General features: G+C 45.6%; 3 protein-coding genes across 3 annotated transcripts; 2 read left to right on the forward strand and 1 right to left on the reverse strand.

The window, feature by feature from the left end:
• The first annotated feature begins 937 nt into the window (after positions 1–937).
• Positions 938–2,612, forward strand: LOC117727624 (thrombomodulin-like). The gene has a single exon (XM_034528017.1). The coding sequence runs from the start codon at positions 938–940 to the stop codon at positions 2,399–2,401; it is 1,464 nt and encodes a 487-aa protein (XP_034383908.1). The 3' UTR covers positions 2,402–2,612.
• A 2,123-nt stretch (positions 2,613–4,735) lies between these two features.
• Positions 4,736–6,687, forward strand: LOC117727475 (thrombomodulin-like). The gene has a single exon (XM_034527814.1). It carries the CDS (start codon positions 4,759–4,761, stop codon positions 6,487–6,489), a length of 1,731 nt encoding a protein of 576 aa, XP_034383705.1. The 5' UTR covers positions 4,736–4,758; the 3' UTR covers positions 6,490–6,687.
• A 1,696-nt stretch (positions 6,688–8,383) lies between these two features.
• Positions 8,384–20,909, reverse strand: rwdd3 (RWD domain containing 3). Its single transcript, XM_034528438.1, has 5 exons — positions 20,657–20,909; positions 13,363–13,595; positions 13,032–13,274; positions 9,089–9,207; positions 8,384–8,969 (listed from the first exon to the last, which is right to left on the reverse strand). The coding sequence occupies exons 1-5, from the start codon at positions 20,739–20,741 to the stop codon at positions 8,855–8,857; spliced, it is 795 nt and encodes a 264-aa protein (XP_034384329.1). The 5' UTR covers positions 20,742–20,909; the 3' UTR covers positions 8,384–8,854.
• Between the last annotated feature and the right edge of the window lie 329 nt (positions 20,910–21,238).

The raw sequence follows: 21,238 nt of genomic DNA on the forward strand, positions 1-21,238 counted from the left end.
GTGGAATGTCATTTAAACTATCTTTTCCCTCAAACGTTCTATGAGATGTTGACTTTAATAACCAACATCCTGGTTCCCAAGAAACTTATTTGAATCATCTCCTTTTCCTCCTTAAGCCTACTTATCCAGCCTAATAATGAAATATGAGGGTCACGGTATGAAGTGGCACTCCTTCTAAACACTGATTCATCGACAACAGGAGTTTCTAAGTATGAAATATGGCATGTCAAAATATTAATTAATAAATATAGAGCATATTACGAATATTTAAATATATATATATATACGTATATATCTCTATATATGTGTATATATAGAGATATATCTATCTCAATATACATATATGTACTTATAGAGAGAGAGAGAGAGAGAGAGAGAGAGATCTATATATTAATATATATGTTATAGTATATATATATATATATATATATATATATATATATATATATATATACTATTTACTTTATCAGGACAAAAAGAAGTTGATAGTGGGACGTTTGTCTCTCCCCTCGAGACCGGGAATATCATCTAAATCTAGAAAACTCATGGGAGAGGGTTATGGGATATGGTTCATTCCCCTCTTATTAAAAGTTCACGTACACGTGTGTCGGAATGTGTGTGTGTGTGTGTGTGTGTGTGTGTGTGTGTGTGTGTGTGTGTGTGTGTGTGTGTGTGTGTGTGTGTGTGTGTTGATGGGACAGTCTCTTTGAGATAAGGCTTGTGGACGGGGGGAGGGAGGCTTGAGCAACCAGACCGGGGCTCTCTCTCTCTGGCCTGGACGGAACTTCCTTCCTCGCCTGTCCGACAAAAGAACCCACACCGAGTGTTTGGCTCTTATAAATGGGGACTTTGCTCAGCCTCCAGTCGCTGAATCCGCTTCAGAGCGTCGAACACGCAGGTCCTGAGCACCGCAGGCAACTTTTCTAACATTGCCACCATGACTCCCTCCTCTCACGCGCTGCTCGTGTGTGTGGCGGTCCTCTGCGGGCTGGAGGAAACGGCCCGGTCCCAACGCGCACATTGCGCCGCGAATCAGTGTTTTGCGTTTTTCCAGGAGCCCGAGGACTTTCCAGGCGCACAGAAAAGCTGCAAAGACTCCGGCGGACAGTTGTACACTTTGAGCTGGGGAAACGTGGACGAGATCGTGACTGTCAGCGGGAGCTACTGGGTGGAGCTGCCCGGCGCCGACGCGGCAGCAGAGGACGCTGCTGCGGGTTTCCAGAGCTGCCCGTCCATCTCCTTGTCGACGGGGGGCAAAGTCAAGCTGCAGCGGGCGCCTTGCGAAGGCACCCGGAACGCGTTCCTGTGCCAGTACACGTTCGAGGAGCCGTGCAGTGGTGTACTGACGGGCGCAGGCGCACAGGTGACCTACACCACGCCCATGGACTTCAGGGTGGACGATTCGGAAACGTTTCCACCGGGGACCATCGCGGTAACGGGGAAGGTTGGCGGTATCTATCCGGAATCAAAGCACGTGTGCGTGTCCAGGGAGTGGATGTCAGCTCCCTGGAGCTGTGAGGTGCTGGGGGGCGGCTGCCAGCACACCTGCATGGCCTCCACAAACACCTGCGCCTGCCCCCCGGGGAAAGTCCTCCATCCCAACAACATCTCCTGCACGACGGAGGCCTGCGAGGAGAACCGGTGCACGGGCGAGGGCGAGGAGTGCGAGAACACCCGGGAAGGGTTCAGGTGCACCTGCAGGGACGACTTCGTGGAGGAGGACGGCGCGTGCGTCAACGTCACGATCTGCCAGAGGTGCGAGCACATGCGGTGCGTCAAGTTCCACGGGGTTTACCAGTGCATGTGCCTCGAGGGCTTCAGGGTGGCGGCCCACGACCCCACCAAGTGCGAGTTCATCTGCGGCAAGAAGGACTGTCCGGTCCGGTGCGACGGGAACAACCAGGACATGTGTTTCTGCCCAGCCGGCTACATCTATGACCTCCAAGACGGCACGCCCCTTTGCACCGACATCGACGAGTGCGACATGGGGCTGTGCCACCACAGGTGTGAGAACGTGTTCGGGAGTTACCGGTGTTTGTGCAACGAGGGGTTCAAGCTGCACCACGACGGGGACACGTGCACGCCCATCGCAGACGTAGAGGAGGGTGATGGGTCGGGCTCCAGTCCTCCTCCTCCTCATCTTCACACCACCCCGGCCAGCCCTCAACCGGCCGCGGTGCCCTCTTACGTCAAGACCGGCAGCGTCCTGGGTATCGGTGTGTTCGTGATACTGTGCGCGGTGCTGCTGTACTTCGTGGTCCGGAACGCAGCCAGGCGATGCAGCAGGTTCGAGCTGACCTCCATCAAACACCGGGACATCGACATATTCTACCTGCAGCAGGTGACCTCGGAGACGTACAAGAGGCTGTCCCTGGACAGACCGTTCAAAAGCGACTCATAAAGATGTGCACTATGTTATACTATTTTACTAGTAAGCTGCTTGTCCATCTTCTTTTTATTTCCTCAAGGGATGAAGTGTTTTGGACTTTGGAGGGAAACCGGCTCTTTACCCGGACAGCGGCCCTAATTGTCCAATTCACTATGAAAATACATGGATTCACAATGGACATTTTTATTGTTCTACTTTTAATGTAAATGCGGTGCCAGAGTTCCTAAAAAAGCATACATTATATACAATACATAGTTATTGTATATCTGCTTTTTTATTCTTATTTTATACAATAAGTATAGAATTATCAAAACAATATAAAACATTATTAAGTTCTAAAGTCAGTTAATTTGAAAATAAAGAGTTTTAAAGAGAGTAGTCAGGGCCTTTTAATGTTTATTAATTGTATCTGCTAAAGAGTATTAATGTTTCTTTGAATATGCCTCTGGCCCCTGCAGCACAGTGACTTTCCCTGGTGTGAAGTCCTCCATTGTGGACTTTTATATGGAATTGTTGTTAATTTATCTACCATTTTGCTTTTGTTCTCCATTAGGGCAGTTTATTTTGGACCTATAAAACAAATGAGAGGCTGTTACATGGTACTAAAGTTAGTATGGTCCCTTTTTCTAATTACAGATCCAGCAATGCAAGCCTTTCATGTATTTGAAAGACAAGATTCTCTCCCAACAGAAGCAGCTGTTTGATGCCACTTTGCTGCCGTCTGAACACACACATGCTGCGCTGGAGTTCAGTTCTTTATTGGACAAAAAGGAAACCTTTGCTCGTCATCCTTGTTTTGCACACGTTTGCGTATCGTAATGTAACATTCCACATCCTCGTTGCAATGTCTACTGTCTTTGTGAACAACCTCCATTTAATGGTTTTGGTCTGTGTCTTTCTGTCAAATGTAAAAACGCTGTACACTTTTAGGATGTTATAATGATGTTATGTAAAGTGTATTTGAGTACCATGAAAAGTGCTATATAAATTAAATGCATTATTATTATTATTATTATTATTATTATAAAAGCAGCCTTGTTTTGGTCAAATACACATCATTTTTCTATTGTGTGCTGTTCGTTTGTGTTTGACTGATGTTTTTCATTTTAATTTATGACATTTGAGATGGACGCTCTCTGATGTCCTTGGCCACTATGTGTTTTGGGTTGCTATGGAGACGGTCTCTGATGACTAGAGTATGTTTTAGCATCACCCAAAAATGCCAAAAGTGAAATGTCCAAGAGTTTAGTATGCTTATAACTTCCAAAGCGGTGTGTCTGCTCTGTGTTCCACCTGAACGTCCAGCTGTGACTCTCTGGGTCCTGAGGGCCCGGTTCCTTCTGTAGAACCATGAGAACAGTAAAACTATACTGATGTCATGTTACTGTATTCTCTGATAATACTGCGCACTGACAGTCACATGGGACTGAATGTGGTTGCCTTAACAGTTTGACAGACGGCTGGAGCTTTTATCAGTCTGTGAATATTTTTACAATTGAATGATAAATAAGGTTATGAACACTAAATGTTGGTGTGTGATTCACAAAGGTTTCTTTATATATCATATTTAGGGTACTTTAATTGTGTATTCATAAGCACAATGCCCAATCTTTGAGGCAAGGAGGACTTGGTGCAACAGATTAACAGAATCATCATAATTGTATTAATACATAAGATGCGAGGAAGAAATACTGGAGGAGAAAAACACTTAAATAATAGATGCCTCTTTGCATTGTAGCTTTTTTTTCATCTTATTTTATCGGGTGTTTGCACACAAAAGATAATTCAGTTTTTGTGAATTTCACTGCTGACCTAATTTCTCAGATGAAAATCAACACAATATATGTATGTGTGTATATATACACACATATATATATTGTGTATATATTGTTCTCCCTTATTCTGCCTCGTTATGACATACAATGACAGAAATATGTCCAAAACAAGTCAAAATGTTTTGGAACTATAATAATAATAATCATTTTATTCATAAAGCGCTTTTACAAACATTACAATCATCATAAAAGAGCTATGCACTAAAAACATAGAAACATTATCACACTATAGATAAACCCTCAAGGCAAACTGGAGTCTGACCACGAGACGAAATAAACGACTCGTTCACATGACGTGAGGAGTGGCGTTGAGGGGCGACTGCACGTTGGGTAGATGCCCCCACCTCCCCTTGCGTGCGCGCGGCCTCGCGCGTAAAAGCCTTGCGTAATTTGGGGATGTGGTCCGCCGTGCACAGGAGAAAGTTTTTTGGAAGAGAGGGCGGGGGAGGGGGCAGTGAGAAGCGCAGAGGGCTGATTAAAAGCCACTTCCTTTCTCCGCCGGGGCCCTAAACATGGAGTCAGAGGGCTATAAATATGAACGATATGTTTTCTCAAACAAACAAACCTATACACGGCCGGGGCGTGCGACAATATAAACGGGAGCAGCGAGGTTCAAACATGGGGGACGTAACGGGACTATTTGTTTTCTTGTTGACTTTCCTGGTGGGGCGAACCGACGGGATAGAGCCGAGCAGCGGGTACTGCATCGGGACCCAGTGCTTCACTGTGTTCCATCACGCCAGCGACTTTACAGCCGCGCAGGACCGATGTAGAGACCAGGGAGGACATTTGATGACCGTGCGGTCGTCTGTCTCCCACGACATTCTCTCCATCCTGTTGGGGAACTTGACGGGGCGGTACTGGGTCGGTCTACATCTGGCGACCGGCTGCCCGGACTCTGCTGCTGAGCTGAGGGGCTTCACGTGGGTGACCGAGGACAGCGAAAGTGACTTCTTCAACTGGCCGCCGGGTCTTGACAGCAGCTGTTCCTCCCCGCGCTGCGTCTCGGTTTCCCAAGAGGACGAGTTTCAATGGATCCCCGAACCGTGTCGCGAACACTTGGCCGGGTTCCTCTGTGAGTACAGCTTCAGTGACCCGTGCAAAGGACTTGCGGTCGCGCCGGGCGAGTCCGTCACCTACAGGACCCCCATGGGGTTTGTGGGCGAGGATGTACTTTCTTTGCCCCCCGGGAGCACCGCCGTCCGGATGCCGGCCGAGACCAAATACGTCTGCTTCACGGAGCAGTGGCTGCAGGCACCCTGGAGCTGCGAGATTCACGAGGGCGGGTGTGAGTACAGGTGCGCGGCGAACCCCAAAAACGAGCCCGTCTGCTTCTGCCCGACGGGCCAGACCGTCAACCCAAAGAACAACGTCACCTGCGAGGTGACGGACGCGGACGACCCGTGCGCGGCCCTGCGCTGCGCGCACGCCTGCTACAGGGATGGAGACTCCCACGCCTGCCTGTGCGGCCACGGCTTTAAGCTGGCGCAGGACGGCCGGTCGTGCGTGGACGTCAACGACTGCGGGGACAAGCGGCAGTGTCCCGGGGAGAACTTCATGTGCGTCAACAGCGTCGGCGGGTTCCAGTGCGTCTGCGAGGATGGATACATGGCGCGCGGCGGCCTGTGCCTCGAGGTGGACGAGTGCGTGTCCGCTCCGTGCGAGCACATTTGCGCCAACACTCCCGGCAGCTACGACTGCTCTTGTTATGACGGATACAAAGAGGACCCGAAGTCCCCGAATAAGTGTGTGCTCCACTGCGGGAAGGAGGAGTGCGTCGCCGAGTGCGACCCAAACAACCGATACGAGTGCTACTGCCCCGACGGGTACGTGGCATCGGGGGAGACGCAGGTCGTCTGCATAGACATGGACGAGTGCTCCTTCGAACAATGCGATCAGCGTTGCAAAAACACGTTCGGCAGCTACGTGTGCTCGTGCTTTCCGGGATACACTTTAGTCGGAGAGGTCACTTGTGTCCACACCGAGGGGGACACGGACGGAGGGTCGGAGGGCTCCGGAGAGGGCACGACCCCGAGCGTCCCCACGACATCCGCCGCGCCGCCTCCGGATCCGACGAGGCGGCCCTCGGCGGTGTCGGCGGGGGGTCTCGCGGGGATCATAGTGTGCACTGTGTTCTCCATCTTGCTGGTGCTGTTTCTGGCTCATCGCATCCTCAACGGCAGAGGGAAGATGGAGAGCCGCGGCGCGCTCAAAGCCGCGGAGGAGGAAGCCCACGGTTTACAGCGCGTGACGAGGGACGCTTAAAAAGGGCCCACATATAAAAGACATTTTAAGCACGACCCCACAGAGGCAATGAGGTGACTCAGCAAAAACAACTGGGGAGACAGGAGTGATGCCACAGGAGACAACGCCACCATAACCTCACCAGACAATAAATATAATACACCAAAAAGTATGTTTCACTGTCCTCGGTACTGTTACAATTCAATTCAAATACACCAGATGCGATGCAATAAAATATGCAAAATAACTGTTTTGTTATTTTTAAGTTTGTGCATTATTACATTGTTTAAAAAAATAAAAAGCGAATAAATGCAGCTCAGTCGGCTAGTCGTGCCTCAGACACGGGCCGACTGCCCCACCTTGTGGAGAAAGAGGAGAACTACAGGTCAACCACATGAATAGTGCACATCTTAGAAGGAGATCTACCTAAATAGAGCTTTAGTTACAGATTTGCTACATATGAAACCTTAAATGCGATGATGTTTTATAATAAATGAAACCATCAAGTATACAAGCTGAGAGGATTAGTAGATTAATCAGTTAGTAGTTTAAAAGCAATCACTTCATGGTTCCAGCGACACAAATGTGAAGATGTGCTGCTTTTCCTTGGGCTCTGGGTAATCGTGACATAATTTCTCACTAATTTCACTATTTTCACACAGTAGTAGGGTAGTAGTAGTAGCCTAATATAGTAGCAGTAGTAGCCTAGTATTGTAGTAGGGTAGTAGTGTAGCAGTAGTATGCTAGTAGTAGTAGGGTAGTGGTAGTATGCTAGTATTGTAGCAGTAGTAGCCTAGTATTGTAGTAGGGTAGTAGTGTAGCAGTAGTAGGGTATTGGTAGTAGCAGTAGTAGCCTAGTATTGTAGTATGGTAGTAGTGTAGCTGTAGTAGGGTAGTGGTAGTAGCAGTAGTAGCCTAGTATTGTAGTATGGTAGTAGTGTAGCAGTAGTAGGGTAGTGGTAGTAGCAGTAGTAGCCTAGTATTGTAGTATGGTAGTAGTGTAGCTGTAGTAGGGTAGTGGTAGTAGCAGTAGTAGCCTAGTATTGTAGTATGGTAGTAGTGTAGCTGTAGTAGGGTAGTGGTAGTAGCAGTAGTAGCCTAGTATTGTAGTATGGTAGTAGTGTAGCAGTAGTAGGGTAGTGGTAGTAGCAGTAGTAGCCTAGTATTGTAGTATGGTAGTAGTGTAGCAGTAGTAGGGTAGTGGTAGTAGCAGTAGTAGCCTAGTATTGTAGTATGGTAGTAGTGTAGCTGTAGTAGGGTAGTGGTAGTAGCAGTAGTAGCCTAGTATTGTAGTAGGGTAGTATTGTAGCAGTAGTAGGTTGGTAGTAGTAGCAGTCGTAGCCTAGTATTGCAGCTGTTTTTTTAATCATTTTAAACATTTAGAATTTTAGTAAAGTATTGTATCAGTCATTACCTAGTATTATAGCAGTTTTATGGTAGTAGTAGTAGCAGTAGTATTGTGCAATGAAGAACGCTTTCTTTGAAAGAGGAAGAAGTTATTAGAAGTGTCGTTATTTAATTTATATATACACATATACATGTATATATATATATATATACACATATATATATATATATATGTATATACATGTATATATATATATATACACATATATATATATATATACATACATACATATATATACACATATACATACATATATGTATACACATATACATATATATATGTATACACATATACATATGTATACACATATACATATACACATATATACACATATATATACACACACACACACACACACACGTATATACATATACATATGCACACAAAATAAATATATGTTGTTCTATAGATGAAATAAAGGAGGTGTATATTCATTTAGTAAATTATTTTTGATTTATTTTGGCAGGAGAGACAAGTGAAGAGTCAGAGAGAGGAACAGACAGTGAATACAGAGAATTTGATTTTACTTGAACATTCATTTTCAGATGTTAGTGTGGATCATTATTTGCAACATTTAACCTGACCCCCATGTATTGCTGCTTGGCAGATTATTTATGCTGCCGTCCACTGACCTGGTTTTAAAGCTATTGTTATCCAATTTCAATTAACATCTTAAAATGCTCATATTTACAAGTAAATGGTGATTGGATTTGTAAAGTGCTTTTCTAGTCTTCCGACCACTCAACGCACTTTTACATTACATGTCGTCATTCCCCCATTCACACGCATTTATACACTCACCATATAAGGCGCCACCCTTGCCGATCAGGACCATCTAATCATTCATAACCATTCATGAGCAATTTGGGGTGAAGTGTCTCACCCAAGGTAACATAGACATGGACTAGCAGAGCCTCTGATTGGAGGAGGGCCCTGATCTACCACAGAGCCACAGTTGGCCTTGGCCAAAATGTGCGGTCAGTCACTTAGTGACGGCCGTATCTGCTGGTAGAGACCAGTCATGTTGATTTCCTGGAAGGCTGCAGTCAGCTGTGGGATCGACTCGTAGGTCATCACTACAAAACCCTGGAGACTGATCGCAAGACATGGAAAGAAACAGAGAGAAAAGCTCATGAGGGCTGCAGACATATTGCCAGGAGACCAGCGCTGGATCTGCCCTCATTCCATTCTCCAGTCATCGGTCATTCATACCCATGTCCACCGGAGGAAGAGGTCGGGCTTTCAGTGAGAACCTTCATCATCCTCTCTTTGCATTTCTTGCCTGAAGAATCCACATCTACCTTCACCGTTCTCAAAAGGCGACAAAACTCCTGAAAAGAGATGATTACAGTCAGAATGGTTACAGGAGTCCAACATTACGTTACTTTGCAGTTAAAACAGATGTGTTCCATACAATAAGGGTTATAACCTGTATAACATTTACAGCTATTTGCAACTTCTTGTTCTTTTTTCTGTTTCTCAACATTTTTGAGTTGCAGCCATGTTTGAATAAACCTCTCGTGTCTATGAAGAAAAACAATGAGAGGTGAGATAAACAGTGCAACTTCAAACCTAAACGAGCTGCTTAAAATTAATGGACTGTTGTAATTCATTTCAACCAGCGATTTGTCTTCCTGTTGTAGATCATGGTCTCGGTTTAAAGAAGCCAACTTTGACTGTTAGTTTTAGAACAACCTCAACCTGCTCCCTCTGCAGACTTCCCACGGCTCTTATTGGTTGTTTCCTCCATCAGTTATTCGATTGGACGCTGCGGCTGATCAGACCGATACGATTGTTCGCAGCATCACCAACGTTTCATACGAGTGAAGACGAATCACAGATCTAACTCAAGTTATATATTTGATTTGTTTTGTGATTAAAATATATGTTCATTGGAGGTCTGAACAACAAACCTCAAACGACTTTCTTCATTGAGAGGTGTCGGTTTGATGAGTTATGTCATTTCAGTTTCCCCTGAAACATTGATCCCAATACATTTATTCCAGTGTTCAAGAGAGACCATAATCATATTGTTTAAAACACATTCAAGGCAAGGCACGTTTATTTATAGAGCACAATTCATACACAAAGCAATTCAAAGTGCTTTACAGCTACATAAAATTACAAAAAGGCAAATAAAATCATTCCATAAAAACAATAATATATTAATTATATTAAAATCGAAGAGTGCATATAAAATACTTTCAGTTGTCAAATAGAACCGTTTTCAGCCTGGATTTAAACATTGTCAGAGTTGAGGCCTGTCTCACATATTCTGGAAGACTGTTCCAGATTTTAGCTTATAGTCCTGACTCTGGGCACCAGGAGGAGACCACTCCCTGAGCTTCTCAGAGCCCGAGATGGTTCCTATGGCTCTAACATGTGAACCACTCCCTGAGCTTCTCAGAGCTAGAGATGGTTCCTATGACTCTAACATGTGAACCACTCCCTGAGCTTCTCAGAGCCCGAGATGGTTCATCTGGCTCTAACATGTGAACCACTCCCTGAGCTTCTCAGAGCCCGAGATGGTTCATCTGGCTCTAACATGTGAACCACTCCCTGAGCTTCTCAGAGCCCGAGATGGTTCATCTGGCTCTAACATGTGAACCACTCCCTGAGCTTCTCAGAGCCAGAGATGGTTCATATGGCTCTAAGATGTGAACCACTCCCTGAGCTTCTCAGAGCCCGAGATGGTTCATCTGGCTCTAACATGTGAACCACTCCCTGAGCTTCTCAGAGCCCGAGATGGTTCATATGGCTCTAACATGTGAACCACTCCCTGAGCTTCTCAGAGCCCGAGATGGTTCATATGGCTCTAACATGTGAACCGCTCCCTGAGCTTCTCAGAGCCAGAGATGGTTCATATGGCTCTAACATGTCACACATGTACTTTGGTGCTAGACCATGAAGAGATGTGTACACAAGCAGAGCTGTTTTAAAGTTTATTCTCTGAGCAACAGGAAGCCAGTGCAGAGACCTGAGCACTGGACTAATATGGTGGTATTTCCTGGTTCTAGTCAGGACTGGAGCAGCAGCGTTCTGGATGTTCTGCAGCTGTCTTACAGCTCGTTTAGAGCCCAGTGAGCAGGTCGTTACAGTAGTCTAACCTGCTGGAGACAAACGCATGGATTAGTCTCTCCAAGTCTGGTTTAGACACTATTCCTTTGATTTTGGCAATGTTTTTTAGATGGTAAAAAGCTGTTGATGTTATTGATTTAATGTGGCTGTTAAAGTTAATTTCTGAGTCCAATATTACCCCTAGATTTCTAACCTGATTTTTAGGTTTTAGAGAGAGTCTCAAGGTGACTGATAACACTTTCTCTTTGTTTCTGTGGGCCACAGACAATGATTTCAGTTTTGTTTGAGTTTAGCTGGAGAAAATAGTTTTGCATCCACACACTGATCTATATATCAATATATATATATATATATATATATATATATATATATATAAATATATATACTGATCTGTTCGATGCAGTGACAAAGTAAATCTACAGGCCCATATTCACCTGCCGTCAGTGACACGTAGACCTGAGTGTCATCTGCATAGTTGTGGTAGGACACGTTATAGCTGCGTATTAGCTGGCCTAATGGAAGCATGTTTGAATAATAGGGGGTCCTATTGACCCCTGGGGAACCCCACAGGTCAAAGCCATTTAGTCTGAGACACAGTTACCAATTTCAACAAAATACGTCCTGTCCTCGAGATAGGACTTGAACCAGTTTAGAGCAGTACCAGAGATTCCCACCCAGTGTTCTAACCTCTGTAATAAGATCCCATGGTCAACTTCAGCCAGTAGAGCGATTATAAACAGAACATAGAACACAGTATAAATACCACACACTGTGTATAAATACTCTCTGCAGTTTGTTTACCAGGTAACAGACTACATCCGTAGTATGTTAGTGATGATAATTATGTCTTTATTAATATTAGTACACTGATAACTGTGTCTTTATTAATATATGTACACTGATGATAACTGTCTTTATTAACATTAGTACACTGATGATAAGTATGTCTTTATTAGTACAGTGATGATAATTGTCTTTATTAATATTAGTACACTGATGATAACTGTCTTTATTAGTATTAATACAGTTATAACTGTCTTTATTAGTATGAGTAGTGATGATAATTATGTATTTATTAATATTAGTACAGTGATGATAACTGTCTTTATTAGTACACTGACGATAACTGTCTTTATTAGTACACTGATGATAACTGTCTTTATTAGTATCAATACAGTTATGATAACTGTCTATTAGTATCAATACAGTTATGATAACTGTCTATTAGTATGAATACAGTGATCAAAGGTCTCTCCAGCTGTGAAAGATGACTGAAAGCTGTCCACCGTCATCAGAAGCCTTCAGAGGAAAGGCCGTCTCATTTCTCTTAAGACTTGTTTCCTCTCCTCGTATGGTGAGGGAAACGGGACACAATTCATAGACTCAGGAAGTCACATGACTTCCTCCTCTGCTCCAGACAGGATCATCATAATTGCTGCGGCCACTAGACGGCTTCACAGATGTTCTTTTGGGCACTTGACTTCAGGTAGTGAACTCTTTGGCCTGTGCACTGTGACTAATCATTGCAGCTCTGACATAAAACAATCAACATTTCTTTCCAAATATAACATGTTTAACCTTCAGTTGTTTAAGCTTCGCAAATGTGAAAAGTTGCTGCTCTTGCTTGTCTTCACAATAATATAAAGTCAATGTTTTTTTTGGACTGCTGGCCTGACAGAAGTCATTTGATGACATCAACTTGGGTTCCAGTGAATTTAGCATATAAGCTTTGTTCTGAAGAAGAACATAAGCTCTATATCAAATTGTTGTGAGGGCACTGTTCTTCTAGATAATGTGGTCATTCAGGTTTGAGCCACAGGGTACTCATCAACCATATCATATTCTCATGTTTTGCCTGTATTGATTTACCTCGTTATCACAATAACGCAGTAAAGATGTGTCCATTTAATAGTATTATACACGGCTCATTTGACAACTGTATGTTTTTCAAGGGCATACTCAATACATATTTAAAGTCATAAGACATGGCCATACAGTACATGCCGTATACAGGACATACACAAAAATAAACTTTTGCAACTTTGCGCGACGGCGGGCTAAACATGTGCGTCAGTACCTTGATGTTGGGTCTGGCTCCCTGCAGAATCACCAGTATACTCCGGCCCAGTAGTAACCTCCCACCGAGCTGCAGCTGCTGGGTCCAGCGCTGCAGCTGACTGGTGTAGCGATTCTGAGATCGGATGTGGTCCAACGACAGCACCGCCGTCCACTCCTCCTCTTTGTCTCTCTTTCTCCCCTCCTCCTTCGCCTCGTCCTCCTCCTTGTTGCCTCTGCAGTTCTCCGTCACCTCCACACATTGCTATTTGTTGGGGTTTCAGATCAAATGATTACTTGTGGAGCATTCCTTTAATGTTAAAAAACAATGTTGTCGTTGTGTGCTCTTTTACCTGCAGCCACTCCACTAGCTGATGGACCATCGGTTCTGGAGGTAAAGCTGCAGCTTGATCCAGCAGCTTCTGTCTAATGTCGTGACACTGACTCCTTGAAAGACCAGTGGAGGAGACAGAGATGACGGGGGGACAGGAAGGGTAGCGGGGGTGCAGCTGGAACAACAGCCTCACGTCCGGCCCTCTTTCTCCTCCAACGGTGCTGTTGATCTGGACCATGAGCCCATCCTGAGCTGGAAAGCAAACGGAGGAACATTGTAGCGCTGGAATTTATTTGTCTAGCGCCTGGATTTTATAATCAAACTGCATGGCTTTTCATTTGGAATTAAAGGCGTTGAATAGCAAAGGCTTTATTTAGGAACTGTGACATCGTTCACCATACAGCAATTGTATTTGTCTCATTACCACCATGTATTTGTCATGTTCATAGAAGCAGTGATGTCACTTGGAAACTTTAACTCAATGTTGGTTGCAACTGGCTACATAAACACAAGGCTTCAACATCTCACTTCCGCATTGTCGTGTAGCCAAAGACTTAAGGTCGGAATTCACGTGGATGTGGTCAGTTCGTTACAACTTAAAATGTGAGTGACATGTGAGCGGGATGTGAGCGGGATGTGAGCGACATGTGAGCGAAATGTGAGCGACATATGACATGTGAGTCAAAGGTACGTGAGCTCGCTAAAATTCAAGAATGTCTTAAAGACATAAAAACATGGATGACCTGCAACTTCCTGATGTTAAACTCAGACAAAACTGAAGTTATTTTACTGGGCCCTGAACACCTCAGAGATCAATTATCTGGTGATGTGGTTTCTGTAGATGGCATTGCCCTGGCATCCAACACCACTGTAAAGATCTTCATCTACGTAACATTTTAAAAATCAGGCACATCTTGTCCCAAAAAGATGCAGAAAAGCTGGTTCACGCGTTTGTTACTTCCAGACTAGATTACTGCAACTCCTTATTATCAGGCTGCTCTAATAAGTCTCTTAAGTCCCTCCAGTTGATCCAGAATGCTGCAGCTCGTGTACTCACAAAAACTAAGAAAAGAGATCACATTACTCCTGTATTAGCTGCTCTGCACTGGCTCCCTGTAAAATCAAGAATCACATTTAAAATTCTTCTCCTCACCTACAAAGCCTTGATTGGTGATGCACCTTCATATCTTAAGGAGCTTGTAGTACCATATTGCCCCACTAGAGAGCTGCGCTCACTAAATGCGGGGCTACTTGTGGTTCCTAGAGTCCTAAAAAGTAGGACGGGAGCAAGAGCCTTCAGTTATCAAGCTCCTCTTTTATGGAACCAGCTTCCACTTTCAGTCCGGGAGGCAGACACAGTCACCTCATTCAAGAACAGACTTAAGACTTTCCTGTTTGATAGTACTTATAGTTAGGGCTGAATAAGGTTTGCCCTGGTCGAGCCCCTTGATATGCTGCTATAGGCTTATAGGCTGCTGGGGGATGTTTTAGGATACACTGAGCACCTATCTCCTCTTCTCTCTCTCCTTATGGATGAATTTACATCTCTCCATTGCACCTTATTAATTCTGCTTTCTCCCCAGAGTCGTTGTGACTTCACATCTCATAGGGTCCATTGGACCTGGAGGTGTCTGATGCCTGGTGAGCCGGCCTCCCGCGTTGGCCCTGCTGATGCGCCTCCTCTCTACCTCCTTCTGTTTCATGGATTGGAGTTCCATTCATACATTGTCATATTCATGTAATGTGTTTACGTAACTTTGTAAATGCTGTTCATTCTGTACACATGACATCTATTGCTTCTGTCCATCCGGGGAGAGGGATCCTCCTCTGTTGCTCTCCAGAATGTTTCTTCCCTTTTTTCCCTGTCAAAGGTTATTTTTGGGGAGTTTTTCCTGATTCGATGTGAGGTCCTGGGACAGGGATGTCGTATGTGTACAGATTGTAAAGCCCTCTGAGGCAAATTTGTAATTTGTGATATTGGGCTATACAAAATAAACTGAATTGAAATTGAATTGAATGTGAGTGGCACGTGAGCGACATATAACATGTGAGCATCGTGTGAGCGACATATGACATGTGAGTGGCATGTGAGCGACATATGAGCTGTATGTGAGCGACATGACATGTGAGCGACATGGCATGTGAGCGACATGACATGTGAGCGGCATGTGAGCGACATGACATGCGAGTGGCATGTGAGCGACATATGAAAGTTACGTGAGCGACATATGACATGTGAGTGGTACGTGAGCGACATATGACATGTGAGTGGTACGTGAGCGATATATGACGTGTGAGCGACGTGTGAGCGACATATGACATGTGAGTGGTACGTGAGCGACATATGACATATAAGTGGTACGTGAGCAACATATGACATGAGCGGTACGTGAGCGACATGACATGTGAGTGGTACGTGAGCGACATATGACATGAGCGGTACGTGAGCGACATATGACATGTGAGTGGTACGTGCGCGACATATGACATTAGCGGTACGTGAGCGACATGTGAGTGGTACCTGAGCGACATATGACATGTGAGTGGTATGTCAGCGACATATGAGTGGTACGTGAGCGACATATGACATGTGAGCGGCATGTGAGCGACATGAGCGGTACGTGAGCGATATATGACATGTGAGAGACATGTGAGCGATATATGACATGTGAGTGACATGTAAGGGTACGTGAGCGATATGACATGTGAGCGACATATGACATATGAGCGGTACGTGAGCGATATGACATGTGAGTGGCATGTGAGCGACATGAGCGGTACGTGAGAGACATGTGAGCGATATGACATGTGAGCGACATATGACATGTGAGCGACATATGACATATGAGCGGTACGTGAGCGATATGACATGTGAGCGACATATGACATGAGCGGTACGTGAGCGACATATGACATGTGAGTGGTACGTGAGCGATATATGACATATGAGCGGTACGTGAGCGATATATGACGTGTGAGTGGTATGTCAGCGACATATGAGTGGTACGTGAGCGACATATGACATGTGAGCGGCATGTGAGCGACATGAGCGGTACGTGAGCGACATATGACATGTGAGCGGCATGTGAGCGACATGAGCGGTACGTGAGCGATATATGACATGTGAGAGACATGTGAGCGATATATGACATGTGAGTGACATGTAAGGGTACGTGAGCGATATGACATGTGAGCGACATATGACATATGAGCGGTACGTGAGCGATATGACATGTGAGTGGCATGTGAGCGACATGAGCGGTACGTGAGCGATATATGACATGTGAGAGACATGTGAGCGATATGACATGTGAGCGACATATGACATATGAGCGGTACGTGAGCGATATGACATGTGAGCGACATATGACATGAGCGGTACGTGAGCGACATATGACATGTGAGTGGTACGTGAGCGATATATGACATATGAGCGGTACGTGAGCGATATATGACGTGTGAGCGACGTGTGAGCGACATATGACATGAGCAGTACGTGAGCGACATATGACATGTGAGTGGTACGTGCGCGACATATGACATTAGCGGTACGTGAGCGACATGTGAGTGGTACGTGAGCGACATATGACATGTGAGTGGTATGTCAGCGACATATGAGTGGTACGTGAGCGACATATGACATGTGAGCGGCATGTGAGCGACATGAGCGGTACGTGAGCGATATATGACATGTGAGAGACATGTGAGCGATATATGACATGTGAGTGACATGTAAGGGTACGTGAGCGATATGACATGTGAGCGACATATGACATATGAGCGGTACGTGAGCGATATGACATGTGAGTGGCATGTGAGCGACATGAGCGGTACGTGAGCGATATATGACATGTGAGAGACATGTGAGCGATATGACATGTGAGCGACATATGACATATGAGCGGTACGTGAGCGATATGACATGTGAGCGACATATGACATGAGCGGTACGTGAGCGACATATGACATGAGCGGTACGTGAGCGACATATGAGCAGTACGTGAGTGACATATGACATGAGCGGTACGTGAGCGACATATGACATGTGAGTGGTACGTGAGCGACATATGACATGAGCGGTACGTGAGCGACATATAACATGAGCGGTACGTGAGCGACATATGTGAGCGACATATGACATGAGCGGTACGTGAGCGACATGACATGTGAGCGACATGACATGTGAGCGGCATGTGAGCGACATGACATGTGAGCGACATATGAGCGGTACGTGAGCGACATGACATGTGAGCGGCATGTGAGCGACATGACATGCGAGTGGCATGTGAGCGACATATGAAAGGTACGTGAGCGACATATGACATGTGAGTGGTACGTGAGCGATATATGACATGTGACTGGTACGTGAGCGACATATGAGTGGTACGTGAGAGACATATGACATGTGAGTGGTACGTGAGCGACATGTGAGGGTACGTGAGTGACATATGACATGAGCGGTACGTGAGCGACATATAACATGAGCGGTACGTGAGCGACATATGTGAGCGACATATGACATGAGCGGTACGTGAGCGACATGACATGTGAGCGACATGACATGTGAGCGGCATGTGAGCGACATATGAGCGGTACGTGAGCGACATGACATGTGAGCGACATGACATGTGAGCGGCATGTGAGCGACATATGAGCGGTACGTGAGCGACATGACATGTGAGCGGCATGTGAGCGACATGACATGCGAGTGGCATGTGAGCGACATATGAAAGGTACGTGAGCGACATATGACATGTGAGTGGTACGTGAGCGATATATGACATGCGAGTGGCATGTGAGCGACATATGAAAGGTACGTGAGCGACATATGACATGTGAGTGGTACGTGAGCGATATATGACATGTGAGTGGTACGTGAGCGACATGTGAGGGTACGTGAGTGACATATGACATGAGCGGTACGTGAGCGACATATGACATGTGAGCGGTACGTGAGCGACATATGACATATGAGCGGTACGTGAGCGATATATGACATATGAGTGGTACGTGAGCGACATATGACATGAGCGGTACGTGAGCGATATGACATGTGAGCGACATGTGACATGTGAGCGGTACGTGAGCGACATATGACATGAGCGGTACGTGAGCGACATATGACATGAGCGGTACGTGAGCGACATATGACATGAGCGGTACGTGAGCGACATATGACATAAGCGGTACGTGAGCGATATGATATGTGAGCGACATATGACATATGAGCGGTACGTGAGCGACATATGACATATGAGCGGTACGTGAGCGATATATGACATATGAGCGGTACGTGAGCGACATGACATGAGCGGTACGTGAGCGATATGACATGTGAGCGACATATGACATGAGCGGTACGTGAGCGACATATGACATGAGCGGTACGTGAGCGACATATGAAATGAGCGGTACGTGAGCGACATATGACATATGAGCGGTACGTGAGCGATATGACATGTGAGCGACATGTGAGCAACATGACATGTGAGCGACATGTGACATGTGAGCGGTACGTGAGCGACATATGACATGAGCGGTACGTGAGCGACATATGACATGAGCGGTACGTGAGCGACATATGACATATGAGCGGTACGTGAGCGATATGACATGTGAGCGACATGTGAGCAACATGACATGTGAGCGACATGTGACATGTGAGCGGTACGTGAGCGACATATGACATGAGCGGTACGTGAGCGACATATGACATGAGCGGTACGTGAGCGACATATGACATGAGCGGTACGTGAGCGACATATGACATGAGCGGTACGTGAGCGACATATGACATAAGCGGTACGTGAGCGATATGACATGTGAGCGACATATGACATATGAGCGGTACGTGAGCGACATATGACATATGAGCGGTACGTGAGCGATATATGACATATGAGCGGTACGTGAGCGACATGACATGAGCGGTACGTGAGCGATATGACATGTGAGCGACATATGACATGAGCGGTACGTGAGCGACATATGACATGAGAGGTACGTGAGCGACATATGAAATGAGCGGTACGTGAGCGACATATGACATGAGCGGTACGTGAGCGACATATGACATATGAGCGGTACGTGAGCGATATGACATGTGAGCGACATGTGACCAACATGACATGTGAGCGACATGTGACATGTGAGCGGTACGTGAGCGACATATGACATGAGCGGTACGTGAGCGACATATGACATGAGCGGTACGTGAGCGACATATGACATGAGCGGTACGTGAGCGACATATGACATAAGCGGTACGTGAGCGATATGACATGTGAGCGACATATGACATATGAGCGGTACGTGAGCGACATATGACATATGAGCGGTACGTGAGCGATATATGACATATGAGCGGTACGTGAGCGACATGACATGAGCGGTACGTGAGCGATATGACATGTGAGCGACATATGACATGAGCGGTACGTGAGCGACATATGAAATGAGCGGTACGTGAGCGACATATGACATGAGCGGTACGTGAGCGACATATGACATATGAGCGGTACGTGAGCGATATGACATGTGAGCGACATGTGAGCAACATGACATGTGAGCGACATGTGACATGTGAGCGGTACGTGAGCGACATATGACATGAGCGGTACGTGAGCGACATATGACATGAGCGGTACGTGAGCGACATGTGACATGAGCGGTACGTGAGCGATATGACATGTGAGCGACATATGACATATGAGCGGTACGTGAGCAACATGACATGTGAGCATTGTCATATTCATGTAATGTGTTTATGTAACTTTGTAAATGCTGTTCATTCTGTACACATGACATCTATTGCTTCTGTCCATCCGGGGAGAGGGATCCTCCTCTGTTGCTCTCCAGAAGGTTTCTTCCCTTTTTTCCCTGTCAAAGGTTATTTTTGGGGAGTTTTTCCTGATTCGATGTGAGGTCCTGGGACAGGGATGTCATATGTGTACAGATTGTAAAGCCCTCTGAGGCAAATTTGTAATTTGTGATATTGGGCTATACAAAATAAACTGAATTGAATTGAGCGACATGTGACATGTGAGCGGTATGTGAGCGACATATGACATGTGAGCGGTATGTGAGCGACATATGACATGAGCGGTACGTGAGCGATATGACATGACATATGAGCGATATAACATGTGAGCGACATGTGAGCGGTACGTGAGCGACATATAACATGTGAGCGATATGTGACATGTGAGCGGTACGTGAGCGACATATGACATGTGAGCGATATGTGACATGTGAGCGGTACGTGAGCGACATATGACATGTCAGCGACATGTGAGCTAACTTAGTTAACTCACCAGACTGCTGGACGAGCAAGAACTCTCCTTCTCCGCAGTAAATGGACGATAACACGGAAACTTCCTCAAAAGCCGCTTCAGACATTATCTACGAATCGACGCCATGTCTTCTCCGCAACAGTGCTTTAAAAAAGGCGACATGTTATGAAGCCGTTATTTAATGTCATATTTCAGTGGATTCAGCAAAGAGTGATAGAAGTGATGCTGCTATATGTGTCCGTCTCTCAAAGTCGTCCGGGTAGTTCCGCATACAACGTTCGCCACTTCCGCGACACAATTAGCGCGCTGGAAGAACCAGAACCTTGTATTGCCAAGTATGTTTTCACATACAAGGAATGTGTCATGGCGGTGGTGCAACATTAGACAACAACATTAACAGCAACAATCAACACAGTGCGAGGATTAAGAATATAACATATAAAATAAAGTGCACATACAGGCAGGTAGCAGTAAACAGTGTAAAGTAAGTGTAAGTGACAAGTTTATTTAAAGTGAAGAGTTAAGTGATGTGCAGGGGAGTGACCGGAAGGAAATGGTCCTGGGGAGTCAGTGGGGGACTGTTCATGAGGGTCAGTGGGGACC

This window comes from Cyclopterus lumpus, chromosome 24 (genome assembly GCF_009769545.1).
Source record: "Cyclopterus lumpus isolate fCycLum1 chromosome 24, fCycLum1.pri, whole genome shotgun sequence".
Taxonomy (NCBI): Eukaryota; Metazoa; Chordata; class Actinopteri; order Perciformes; family Cyclopteridae; genus Cyclopterus; species Cyclopterus lumpus.

Bases quoted from the DNA above. Each gene is read 5' to 3' on its own strand.
- LOC117727624 (XM_034528017.1), top strand. From the start codon at position 938: ATGACTCCCTCCTCTCACGCGCTGCTCGTGTGTGTGGCGGTCCTCTGC.
- LOC117727475 (XM_034527814.1), top strand. From the start codon at position 4,759: ATGAACGATATGTTTTCTCAAACAAACAAACCTATACACGGCCGGGGC.
- rwdd3 (XM_034528438.1), bottom strand. From the start codon at position 20,741: ATGTCTGAAGCGGCTTTTGAGGAAGTTTCCGTGTTATCGTCCATTTAC. The intron at 13,596-20,656 runs GTGAGTTAACTA...TTTGCTTTCCAG, and splicing joins CTTGCTCGTCCAGCAGTCTG to CTCAGGATGGGCTCATGGTC. The intron at 13,275-13,362 runs GTAAAAGAGCAC...CCCAACAAATAG, and splicing joins AGCTAGTGGAGTGGCTGCAG to CAATGTGTGGAGGTGACGGA.